This window comes from Macrobrachium rosenbergii, chromosome 41 (genome assembly GCF_040412425.1).
Source record: "Macrobrachium rosenbergii isolate ZJJX-2024 chromosome 41, ASM4041242v1, whole genome shotgun sequence".
NCBI lineage: Eukaryota > Metazoa > Arthropoda > Malacostraca > Decapoda > Palaemonidae > Macrobrachium > Macrobrachium rosenbergii.
The window spans coordinates 42,284,265-42,298,459 of NC_089781.1; the positions used below are offsets into that span (position 1 = coordinate 42,284,265).

At 36.9% G+C, this 14,195-nt stretch overlaps 1 protein-coding gene across 15 annotated transcripts in view; it reads left to right on the forward strand.

Annotated features, from left to right (window-relative positions):
* LOC136826829 (uncharacterized) overlaps positions 1-14,195 on the forward strand; it is a 1,026,023-nt gene that overhangs the window by 732,030 nt on the left and 279,798 nt on the right. For 12 of the 15 annotated variants that reach the window (XM_067084297.1, XM_067084294.1, XM_067084301.1 and 9 more), the window contains 2 exons: positions 3,776-3,846; positions 6,038-6,239. In XM_067084297.1, the coding sequence (XP_066940398.1) occupies positions 3,776-3,846; positions 6,038-6,239 (273 nt within the window). The remainder of the gene's footprint in view (positions 1-3,775; positions 3,847-6,037; positions 6,240-14,195) is intronic. The other 3 variants (XM_067084288.1, XM_067084290.1, XM_067084299.1) reach the window with 1 other exon arrangement.

Genomic DNA, 14,195 nt, shown 5'->3' on the forward strand with positions numbered 1-14,195 from the left:
ATCGCTAGTGGAAGCCAGTTCTTTAATTCATACTAGTATTACACACACACACACACACACACACACACACACACATTTTTGTATATATACTTATATACATATATATATATATATATATATATATATATATATATATATATATAAAAAAACCTCATATTAAGCTACAAATATCGTGTAATCCAGATTCACTCTACCTTGTGAATAAGTTACTCCCAAAGGCAATTATCATTAAAAAGCCAGTGCACCCCAGCCAGAATTCGAACCTGGGTTTTTGGTTTAGAAGTAACAACAAATACTGCTGTAAATATTCCCGTCGATTTCAGGCTCTGTTCTTGGACTCGACATCAGCCCATTGCGGCCATGATTAGCCGGGTGATCAAGGTCTACTATTTTCTCGTTTTATAGGTCAAAGACCAAGGTTCGAATTCCGGCGGGGCCAGAAGCATTTATCAATGATAATTGACTTTGGGTGTAAGTTACTCCAAAGGTAAGGCGAATTCGATATCAGACGATATAAAAGAGGCACTCGTGTATATGTTACAGATTCACAAAGACACACACACAGTAATTTATTATTATTATTATTATTATTATTATTATTATTATTATTATTATTATTATTATTATTATTATTATTATTGTTCAGAAGATGAACCCTATTCATATGCAATAACCCCACAGGGGCCATTGACAGGAAATTCAAGCTTCCAAAGAATATGGTGTTCATTAGGAAGAAGCAAGAGGGAGTAAAGGGAAATACAGAAAGAAGAGATACCATTTATCTAAAAAGAAAAATAAATAAATTAATAAATAGATAAATAGATAAAAATGTATTAAAATGCAAGGGCAGCTTCATTTCTCATAAGTGGAGACTTTACTACACCCACAAGTGTTGCATCATCGGCATACTGAACAATCTAGTTTTCCAGACGACAGACCATATCACTTCTATACATTAAAAATAACAGTGGACCAAGAGCACTACCCTGTGGAGCTCCAGACAAAATAGGTTTTGGTTCACTAAAGATCCCGCCCACAGCAACTCGCTGCTGCTTACTTGTAAGGAAATCTTGAAGCAGTCCTAAACATATCCGCCCACTTCAAGATTCTGAAGTTTATAAATAAGTGCCTTGTGGTTTACTAAATCATAAGCAGCACTGAAATCTATTTGAATTACTCTGCACTCCAAACCCTTGTCAGTGCTCCGTTGAAAATGGCAAGTCAAGTCTAAAAGAGCATCACACGTACCTAACTGCTTCCTATATGCATATTGACTATCAGCTAACAATCCTTTAGATTCTACATACTTATATATTGGCTTAAAAATAAGTCTTTCAACAACTTTAGAGAGCACATGGAGAATAGAAATTGTCCTCTAGTTATTGCAGTCAGCAATATACCACTCTTTGGAACATGCACTGCATTACTAAGCTTGCGCTCATCCGTAAGGATGCTACGTCGTCATAAAAATCTACTTATCGTGGGAGACAGCACGCTAGAAACTCAAAAAACAAAAGTAAAAACCATCAGGACCTTCTTCACCCCAGCTATCAAGATTATCCTGAATTTTCTTAACATCCGTGGAGCGAAATGCAATTTTTGTAAGAATAAGTCCAGGATGAAAAGCACCTGGGAGAGGGACATCCTCAGCTGATTGCTTGGATTCAAAACCTCGATGAAGCAGTACAGCCTTTTCCCTAAGGCCAGTAACCAATCTACCATCATCTGTTGGTAGTGGTGGAATGGAAGACGACCTTAACCTGAAGACAGATGATGCCAGTTTGGTCCACCACAGATGAGGCTGAGTAATTCCTTCAAGTTTCCTCTGTAAGAAGTTACTGTAATTCCTCTCGGTTGTTCTATTCGCACCACGGTGAGACTCGACAAAAATGGTGTAATTTTCGTGTGAACAATTTCGTCTCCATGCGTTGAATTTGGTCTGTTTGTCATGGTAGGCTCGTCTATATGTATCATCAAACCTTGGCTGGTCATTTGTCCTAAATTTGATGACCTTTCTAGGGACATTAAAATAGCCACCAGCATTTCATTTTAACTGCTTGGGATCAGGATCTAATACAGCATCTGAAATATTAAGTCCTTGACAAGCTTCAAAAATGCGATCCCAATTGGCTCTGGGTTTTAGCCAGACCGTTTTTCCAGTGGTGGCATTAGGAATATGCTGATGACAGATGTCCATCTCAGTGACGCAATGATCAGAAGTGCCTATATATTCACAATAGCTGGAACATCTGTGAATATGAGGTCTATTACCAGCAATGTGGTGGTTTACTCAATTGGCTAAACAAAATCGGAGGATACACAGAACTCAAGAGCAGACCAGCCATGTTGATCCGTGGAATTTGAATTTGGCCACTAGCTGTGCTTTGCATTACAGTCTCCACAAATAACGAATGAAGCTTTTGAATCCTGTGACTGAGCCATACTAATCCTCTCCAAGAGACAGTCATATAAAGATTGTCGGTATTTGGATTGCGGTAAACAGCAAATACCTATACATTTTACAACTTACCGAAAATCTTAAAACAAAGAACTTCAAAATACACGCATCCCCCCCAAACACACATAAATATAAATATATTGTATTTTTGCACTTTCTATGGCTGAAAGTGTATGTGCCATAGAAGTTGGTTGCCAATTGTGTACCCAGGGATATGCTGTTAATAATATTCTCAAACGACAGGAAACTACAGTTTCGGTATTAAAGAAACGGTGCATATGTAGACGCAGGCCAGTAGTTTATATCTGCAGGATGATTTGCCAGGACCTTATTGTACGACACCGTCAGCTAGTTTATTTTTGGAAGCCAGCAGAGATGTAATATTAATCGTCAGACTTTTTCTGGAACCTTCTCAAGAGATACGATTTGAAGCTTGAGTGTTTTTGATACTTTACACAAGACAGAATGATTTCATTTCATTCACTGAACCATTTTTTTTGTTTTACCATAGATCTTGATACGAGTTCTAGGGACTGACAGTAATCCGTATATAAAGTCTTCAGATAAGGACTGCGGTTGTTCTGGCTCGATATTCATTGCCTTTGACAAATGGAGCTTATTCGGAAAAGCAGTCTCTAGTTGATTTGATTTGGTTTTTGTATAGCGAGGCTTCTCTTGAAGAGGAAAAATTAACTTACCCTGATTACAGTTACTTTGCCGAAACGGTGGACGTGAATTTAGGTAACCTAACACATAAGGGAATTCTTTGTTACTTACTTTCAATTTATGTATGATTTGATGGGAATCCGCATTCCTAAATGAAATATTCTCATGGCTTGCTTTACGAATTGAGATATTTTTGACGTGTTTCCTAAGCATACTTTCAGATACTGATAGATGGGTTTCCGCTGTCGTTAATAAGACGAATTGAATAATAAAGCCTGTGTATCTTACTTATGTTTCTGTTTTGTCTGCGAAATGGAGCTCTTTCTTATAGTAAAGGCATACGGAGATTCGTTAAGAGTAACGCATGGACAAAGAAGTGACTGGCAGTTCCATGTGATTGCTAGATCTTAATGTTTTTGAGATGATATGTTTGCATTGGTATATATTCTTAGTGTGCATAGCTTTTGATATCCAGATTTTCAATATATACTACTAAATAGGGATGCAATCAGTAGTTTTGGAGTGGGGTTTCTTGAAGAATTAACATTTATCAGTCATGAAATGTTTTTCAGACATTATCGAAGTCCTTATTGCAGCTGTAGATATTTCCTCGTAGGTCTAGAGTTTTTAAATGTTACTGTGTACTTCCAGAAGGTGTGGGAGAGAGAGGTCGAGGCGAAGCGTCCCCCGAGTTGACACCGACCAAGAGGCCCCATGATCAGGTACGGAAACTTTTCCACGTCAAGCAGCCACAGCGCTTCTTCATTTTTTCAGCCCCATTGCCTCTCTTTCGTTCATGTTACCATCCAGAGTGCTAATGCCACTCACACCTTTCTCTACTTCCTACGGTTTCTTTTGGGTAACGTTGAATACTCTCTGAAAGGAATTAGTCACAGTTATCCCAGGGGTAAAGTAACTGAAGTGTTCTATCATGCGCACCTGAGTATGTATTTAGTCAATATGTTAAACAGTTACTGTAAGCTCACTCTTTGGAGAAGGATCTCTGAACAGAAGTTTTCGTGTAACAGTCTGCGTAGCGGTATCATTTATTGTGTATAATAACCATGAACAAATACTGAGATATTAAAAGTAGCGAATGTACGGGAAAAAATATGGAAGTATCTTGGACGATTACAAATTGATCATTTATATTTTAACTATACGCATGGCATCGGCATTTGGCCTGACTCATTTGCAAGTGAGAATATATTTTGGTGAAGTGCGACTGCAAGGAGTTGAGTGTTTGCCAACCTTAGTGTTTAACTTATTGTGTTTTGTAATGATTATAGTAGACTATGCATCATTTTAATCCATCAGAATGAAAAAGAGAACTATATCATACCAGATAATGATAATGAAATTAGTCTTTATTGTTGAGAAAAGCTAAATAAAAACAGACACTTAGTGTAAATGATAAGCAGTTGCAGACGGTTGCCTTTATCACAGTGAAATTGCATTACCTTTCCCTGGAAAAAGAAAAAATAATATGTGGTCATTGGACTTTGAGTCTTTTGTGTTCTTATAGATAAGTTCACATTGCATCAGAGTATTATTCTTCTCTAAAGATGTATCTTTACAAAAGAGCACTTCATCTCTGTTTTTTCAGTTGCCGTGAGTGACCATCACAAGCGTGTCTTTCTTTCATGCTTAATTATTCTTTTCGTTTTCCGTTACCCCCCTTAATTTCATAACTTCTGAAGCTTTTAAAAGCTCTTTAGGTCACACATGGAGACAGTGTAGCCATATTTAACCTTGTAACATTGCTGTCTTTTTTCATCAGTTGTGATTAGTACTTTCAGAAATAATTCAGGTCCGTCTGTTGAATTGCAAAAAACTACCCTGGTGCTGAAATTCTACACACTCTTGTTGGAGCGTCTCCCCGGGAACTGTTCACCTAGTTAGGCTTTTACCATTCCTGCCCCTTAACTTTCCTTTCATTCGTAGAGTCCAAAGCTCTTATCCGAAAATAAACAAATTATTTATATTTCATTGCTTGATATTTGAAAGAGTTCTCAATTCGGGTATATTGGTTGAATGGTTACGTGGAGGTGTTGCTAGTTTTTTCTAACCAGTATACCAGTGATTTCTTCAGCTCTAATCTGTTCTCTAGTGGGTTTTTTGAAAGAGAATTCGTAATTTCTTTTTTATTTCTTAGTAAAACACCTAAGTATGATACTGATTTTTTTTTTATCTTTATGGGATTCTCTCGTGTGTGAAAATCATCAGTACCCTGAGACAATTGGGGTTTTGTGGTCGTATATGGTGTTCTGTATTGCATTTGACTCGTGCAAGTCACTGATATCCTTAGCTTTCTGAACCTTGTGTTGCTTCAGCTTGTATAATATCACTCTTGAATTGAAGGCAAATCTTTCTACTTTCTTGCTGGACCTTTCTTTTATACTTTCTCTCGCAGAAGACCATTCTCTGCCATCCTTCTTTGTGAGGTCAGTCAGAAATATGTTAATCTCTGGTCTTGCTGGGTTGGGTGTAATCCTTTTTGTGTGACGCTACATCTCTGGCGATTTTGGTTGTCTATCCTACCCTTCTGTACAAGACGAGTACAGTATGTAAGTCTGAAAGTGAAGTAATTTTGTATTCAGATTTAGTACAGGATTTTTAACTTGTATTTGGGCTCTTCATCCATCATTGTCCTCCACGCTGAGATATTAAAATGCCTGTGCTGCAAAATTTTGATAGCATGTCTAACAGTCATACTAGGTATTAGGTTAATTCATTGTGCAGAATGCAAATCTTGTGAGAACTCCATGAGAATCCACAGTAGAGTAGGTTAGAAAATATCGACGAAGCTTCGGTCCCTTTTAGCAATGCTTCCTTTGTTTATAGAGAGAGAGATTTCCGGTGATTGCATTTGCACTCCACATGCAGAATAATCATAACCGCTTTCCTTTTTAGGGTGAGTTACGTGGAGGAGTAGGGGTCGACTCTGCAGACTCCACCACTTTGAGTGGCAGCGATGGGCGCAGTGGGCGTCGTCGAGCAGCGGGGGAAGAACGAGACAAATCCAATAAGCGCAAGTCCAACCTTAATCGCTCCACCACTACTGAAGAGGTTGTGGATCCTTACCCGCCTTCTGCTCTTCCCAGCGACAGTAACGGTGAGTCTCTCTCTCTCTCTCTCTCTCTCTCTCTCTCTCTCTCTCTCAGTAGATCAGCATATAGTTGAACAAATTGTTGCTACATTTTATATGAAGGGCAGACAATGTTATACATTCTTTTCTAGTATTAATGATGAATTTTTGTCGATGACCACAAGGTAATGTAAAATCGGGTATTAAGAATATAGCATTATGATTCGTGTTTTCAGTGCACTTGGCTGAAGGTCTTCGCTATTGCTAGGTCGTCATGTCTCCTGTAATAGTGAGGTCATCAGCAAATAGCACATACTCTATGTGAAATTAAAATTCTGTTGGCTGGAGTTCTCATGTGCAACTCAAGCCATTTTTTGGGAAGACCTCTCATATATACAATATACTGTATGTGTGCTTATATATATATATATATATATATATATATATATATATATATATATATATATATATATATATATATACATACACACATACATACACACATACATAGATATAAATAATATATATATATATATACATACATATGCATATGTATATATGTACAGTATGTATGTGTCTGTCTGGTGGTGGATGATTGAGTTTGTGAATATGCGTGTCTTTGTATGTGCGCACGCGCCCATGTATGTATGGAAGGAACAGATAGTCATGGACCTCTCCGTCTTGGTTGGTAGCTGTTAGATACAAGACTTACGGCGTAAGTAAACTTCTTGTTTGTATGACCATTAGTGTATTACTTCTGACCTCCTCTCATATACTGTAGGTTTGCTTGCACTGGATAGCCTTTGAGACCCTACAGTATATGTCATCCAGCAATTATTCTCATATAGGCCTTTATCATTGATTTCACATTCAGTGTCTGTCTCATTGTTCTGCTGACTGGGAAATGATTTTTTTTCTGTAATTTCATCAGCTGGATTATTTCTTTGCAATTTGCAGCCATGAAGCGGCAGCGTGTCATAATGCGAAGAGGGGCGGCTCTATTCCTTCTCGTTGAATTCTTCTCGATCAGTCTTGGTTGGACAACTCTTTTTCTGTAGTTACCCAGTGCACACAATGGGCACGTGAGTCAAAAAGGATCACTTTTATTACCTATGTCGTTTTTCTGTTGTGGCCTAAAAGATTCCGTTTCTCATTAGAAGTAAATGGTTTTCTTACAAAAAGGGAAAAATTAAATCATTTTAAGTTTTTTATTTTTAGGGTAGTAGAGTTTTGCTGGCAGTCTTCAAAAATGGCAGCTTCTCTTCTCATTGTGAAGAAACCAAACTAATATTTTTTATTACCTTTGAATTAAATCTATTTCATAATTTAATTCAGTGAATATTACATTTGATAAAGAGGAAATGTAATATTCATTGAATTAAATAAAGGAATGGATTTAGCACCAAGGTAATTGAACGCCCTAGTTTGGCTTCTTGACAATGATAGTAGAAGCTGGAGTTTGTTAGGACTTTACCGGCAAATCTGCTGACCTCAAAAATAAACTGAGATTAAATTTTTACTTCTAATGAGAAATTGACTCTCTTAAGCCTCAATAAACAAAACGACATAGGTCAAAAAAGTGATGCTCGGTGTAACTCATAAGCTTTGGTAACTAGAGCATTATGATTATGCTTATGCTGTCCGTAGCATTCGTCTGTCCTTTCTTTCTGATAGGAAATACGGCCTGTGTTGATGAAATGACTGATGCTTGGCTGTTTGTCGTTTTTATTGCTTGTTTGAGTTCTCCTCTTACCAACATAGAAATTTGAAAATTTCATTTCTGTATAACGTAGCCTTCCTCCTTAAAATGTGCTGCCAATATATTGCCAGAGTTTTAAATTAATTAATTCCGTATCATTAGGTCACCTGTCTGTATGTATGTATTAGCTTTTCTTATCGTGGTCTGTCCGGGGTCTGTATGTATGTATGTATGTATGTATGTATGTATGTATGTATGTATGTATGTATGTATGTATGCATGTATGTTTGTATGCATGTAAACTTTCACTACTTCCGACTTTTCCTACAGCAAAATGGGGAAAAATAAGATGGGGTCATTTCAAAACACTTTTCTTGAGGTACTGGGCCAGAAATGACAAATATTATGTAAAAATTGCCTATGTAGAGAAAATTCAAGCTTATTCAAACCATGGTTCCAAGGTCCAGGAGGGGGCTACTATGAGGGTCCAAAACTTGCGTAGGTCTATCTAGAAAAAGATCTTCATTTGCTGAAAGACAGATCAGTTGAGAGGTATGGCTTTATGGGCCTCTTCAGGGAACAAAACATTTCACAAGTTTTTCCTTATCTTTAGCTGATATATGGCCATCATCTACGTTGCATTTTCGGACATATTTTCTTGTCGACATCGATATTTCCTTGGCTTTCTCAAACTTCCGGTTTTAGGCTCGATAGAAAACTTTTCTGTTTATGACACAATTCCTATTAATATACAATATCGGCGTTTTATCCTTAGGGTTTAGAAGTTTTTAGTAGAAAGTGCAGCATTTAGTCTCTCTCTCTCTCTCTCTCTCTCTCTCTCTCTCTCTCTCTCTCTCTCTCTCACTCAGTTATCATCACCACCTCTTGGGTATATTATTTTTCAGCTGCATCTCGTTTTTTTCAAGGGGGTATGGTTTTGAAAATGTTTCTTTATTTCTGATAACGAAAAGATAATTGTGCTTGTGTTGGAGTTAACTGCTACCTTTTATTTATTTATTTTTTTTTTTTTTGCACGTTCGATGAAACTGCGTTTTAATATTTTGCGTATGATATCTAACATTTATCGCATATCGCTGTTTGAAAATTCAAATTTCAGAATTTTTGCTTGGTCATCATGTGATTAGAAGTACTGATCTGCAATCTGAATGCAAGTGGTTTTCTTGGTATCACATATCTAAGGTTTTATATTGGCCTTCTTTGAATATGGAATCTACTATCAGGTGAGTGGTACACATTTCTTCCCTCTGCCACTTGGTTGGATTGGGTCATACTTTGGGTCGGTTCCGCTCTTCCACTGTGAAGGTTAGGTTTCATTTCTTGACCTCATGTATACCGGCTATTATGATTAGAGTGTGGGGGGGGGCAGCTTCCCTCAGCAGCAAACTAGCATCTCTCAGTCAGCCTCCTACATTTGTACAGCACATATACACTATTATACGTTATTCCGTGAAGTATAGATTCTCATATGGATCTTTTCCAGGTCAGGTTTTTCTTGCTCTTGTTCCCCTCCCCCTCCCCCTCCCCTTTCCTCCCCCCTCCCCCACACCAATTCACCTGTTAATGAATTGTCTCCGTATTTATTTATTTATGTAATGGGGCATTTGGTTGTTCCATAATTTAATACCTCATTCGTAGAACAGCGATGTTCGTATGTTGATAAGTGAAGCACAGATGATTGACAGAGTATATCTGGAAGAATATACAGTAGATAGGTAGATAGAAAGAGACGATAAAAAGAAAACATATCAGGCGTACATTGAACGAAACCAGCCGTATGGACAGGAGGAGGGGGAGGAGGAGGAGGAGGAGGAGGAGGAGGAGGAGGAAGCTCCAATTATCTGTCATTGATCGATAGTGGAACGCCTCCCGTAATGGAAACCCTTTGTTATCTGGATCAACACTGCATGTTTGTATACACGTATGCATAAAGAGTATATTCGAACACGTACACACGCCGTATTTTCACTTGAGCATTTATGTATATTATTTATGTCTGTTTATTTGCAAATGGGAAACATTGAAGTGATCATATTACCTGAGGGAATGAAAGTGAAAGTATATCGGATGACAGTGAAAGATTTATGTTTTTCTGAAAATTATAGAAGTCATAGATATAGAAAGGGAACAGATGAATTAAATATTAAGAACTGAATCAAACTTGATGAAAAAGCAAAGGGCGAAGGAACTTTGCAGATCTCCAGTTTGACCGATAAGCAAGTCATCAGCTCAAAGCATAAACCCATTCGGAATATCCGTCTGACAGGCGATGAAGCTCGTTGGAACGAATACTGCTCTCATCTTCTTCCTTTCCCCACTATTCTTGTTTTCTTTAGACATTTTGAGCTCTAGCAAGTGTGAGGAAAGAAGTGACTTGATAGTTATTAGCTTCTCTTAAACAAATAAGCGAAACACAGACATAAGTTTTCTTTTTTTGTATCTTACAGTGAACGTGCTTTTCTGTGAATTATAGAACTATAATTACACACACACACATATATATAGTTTTATATATTATATATATATATATATATATATATGTATATATATGTGTATGTATATATGTGTATATATGTGTGTGTATATATATATATATATATATATATATATATATATATATATATATATATATATATATATATTTATTACGAATTTCCTTGGTTTATGGTATTTTTAGAGGCCGGCAACGGAAACTTTATTTAATTGGCCTTGGAGTTCTGACTTGCGTAACGGGAAATCGTAAAAAACAAATAACAAGGGATGATTTTAGGAGCTGAAGGCTCTACTTCATAAGGAATTGTTACGTAAACACTTGGGATACATTAAGGAATTATATTTACGAAAGAAAGCATTAGAAGGGAAAATGGGTAAGTAAATTTTTAAAGGGCTTGCAACACCTGAAGATCCTTCTACTGGAGTCTTGACTAAGGGCAAGGCACAGTCCAAAATGAGTCCACTGCGAATAGGTCCCTCTGCAAGAGAGATTTACACATTACATGCCAGTAAAGGAACAATATAACACAGAATATGACTCGAGTCTGCACTGAGGGTGCCAAGGACTCGAGGAATGAATGACCACTTTACACTTGAACACAGGACATTGGAAATGGCACTGGATAAACTGGCACAAGGACAGAGGTGAAATACTGGCACCCCAATAACTTTCTAAAGGGTGAACTGTCGTGACTGACAAGTCTTTACTCGCACTTTACCTTAGGGGAAGCGGGTCTCTGGCAAAAGATGACGAGGGACGATCACACGTATGGTGATGCACTTGAGGATGACTGTGGTCAGGAGTCGGACAGGGGGGAATGAAGGTCTCTCAGCAAATGGTATCACTTGCCCGCGTGTATGGCTACCGGCCTTCTACTCCCCTACGACTACGACTGCTACCGTACTTCTACTGCCCTTCAGATCTCCTGTCTTTCCCTTTTAAGGCCTCGGCTGTGTGTCTTGGCTGCATGCAAACTTCTGCCGATAACTGGGGCTGTGTTCAAACAATGTGTCATTTGCCAGGTGTTTAGCCATCGGGTTGCCTCTTCCCAGGTATCCTGCAAAAGGAAAGACAATTCAACAGCTTAATCTACCTTTAGAAGGTTGTTTTAAGCAGCTTAGTTGGGCTAAGCTGCTTAAGGAAGCGGCACCCAGCCTCGTATCTTTGCCTTTTTAACCCGTGCCATTTCAACGTCTGTTCCAGGTAAAGAAAGGGACAGATTGAAATGTTGATAACTTTGTTCTGATATCTAGGTCAACTAGGACCGGCCATGCAGCGACGATTCTACTCTCAATAAACAAAGGGCAAATTAGGTGGGGGGGAGGTGCGCTGTGCAGCGACTTCTTAAATATGCACGTGATTTGTTTATCAGCAGAAGCACAGGAAATTCTCGAAAAGAAACGACTTTCGTGTGATGAACGTCTTTGTGTCCCGAAGATGTGTTAATTGCACGAAAGACGTTTCTTTTCAAGAATTTCCTGTGCTTCTGCTGATAAACAAATCAAGTGCATATTTTTTTATATAATTTATATATATATATATATATATAATTTATATATATATATAGTATATATATATATATATATATATATATATATATATATATATATATATATATATATATATATATATATATATATATATATATATATATATATACAATCTAATATAAGGAGTCCATAAAAACGCCAAAATGTAGAAAGTTAATGCTATATTTCAGAGACCAACCAGTTGGTTTCTGAAATATATATATATATATATATATATATATATATATATATATATATATATATATATATATATATATATATATATATATATATATGTATATATATATATATATATATATATATATATATATATATATATATATATATATATATATATATATATATATATATATATATATATATATATATATATATATATATATATATATATATATATATACTATATATATATATATATATATATATATATATATATATATATATATATAAAATCTAATATTAGAGCCTATAAAAGCCCCAAAATGTGGAAAGTTAATGCTATATTTCAGAGACCAACCAGTTGGTCTCTGAAATATACTGTAGCATTAACTTTCTACATTTTGGCGTTTTTATGGGCTCCTTATATTAATTGGAATTCTGTTTTAACAGAAAATATTAAATATTTCAGTCATACATACATACATACATACATACATACATACATACATACACGCCCTGGTATACATACACCAAGAGCCCAGAATGATTCAATTCCACGACTTTGGTGTTTTTGTAAAAAAAAATCCATTGTGCCTCAATTTACGGGAACTTTGAATAAGGTACCTAGTGATTAGTCGGCCACGGCATGCCACAGTAACACTGAGAAAGCGTGGGGAAAACAACTCATCCCAAAGGGCCACTGAGAGTTTTTGGGCAAGTAAATGTGTCCGAGATAGAATTATTATTCAGAATTTGTAGGCATTCGTATGTAGCAAAGTGTACTTGCAAAGTATCTACAGATTAGGAACATTATTTGCGAAAACTGGGAACACAGCAAAGAACTTAACAGTAAAGACGTTTGGTTGTGTTGAAGTAGTCTTGCAGACTCACTTAGTCACGTGAACATTGACACCAGTAAGATCATGCGGTTTTACTGTAAAGGAAGAAAAAGCCTGTGGTACTTGGCATTTTGACAGCGTGACATATCGGCTCAATATAGATGGCTGTGATTTGCAGAGCTGGTAGTATGCACTGCTAAAAGAGCTCAGATACTGAAAGCTTTAGCTGATACCCGAAAATGAATGAGTTCATAGAAGATTGCCAAACATGATAAGTCATAATTACCCTTGTTGGAGAGCAAAAACACCACTATGCGCTCTCTAAAAAAATGATGAGGGTCTTTGGAGTCAGAAGACTTGCAGACGGGAAAACACTTTATTAGCAGTGCGAGAAAAGCTCAAAGCATGTCACAAATACAAGAAGTAAATGGCTTTCCGGCAACTTTAGCTGTAGTGACTGAAGTCCAGGGAAGAAGAATACTGTCAAATATTCCATCTTAGTGAATAATTAAATACGTGATGGGCTGATTTATGGTCTTAGTTGATCTGGAGTTGAGTCCCATACCCCACTAACTACACCAGTTATCAAGGATAGCAGCAGCAGCAGCACGGTCTTGACCGTGGGCAGCAGGAACTCCATTTTGGCGAAGCAAATGATTTCAAACAGGTCTGGTGTCGATATCTGTATAAGTTTACTTGAAAGTAAGTAGTTAGAGCTAAAAGAGCGTCATAAGTACCGAAATAAGCAAGTGTCCAGATTGAAGGGCTTAAAGATCAACTTTTCAGCAAACTTAGAAACTCCTGAAAGGACGTACTTCGAGTGATAGTTGTCTTAGGTCAAAGGGCACGAAATTGAGTCTGTTTTAGAAATTGTTAATACTGTTAGTGTGACTATTCTCTATGTTTAGTTAATAGTTTTGGTTTTTGTGACAACTACAGTATTTATGTTGATTGTAGATAAGTTTTTATTTTTTTATTTTTTCATGTAAAGACAAATAACTCTCGTGCAGTAACTGTATTATTTAATGACCTTGGCGAAAAGAAAACTTTTAGGTGTCAGAGGGTGAGTTTTCTGTTAACAAGTCTCAGCGACTGAAGTCGAATCATCTTCTTGACTCAGGTTTCAGGAACAGATTCGCCTTTCACAAAGTTGTCAGATAATGACATTAGGTTGCCCAGTAATCATCACTTATTGATGAAAAAGCTTAGTGAATATCTCTGTTC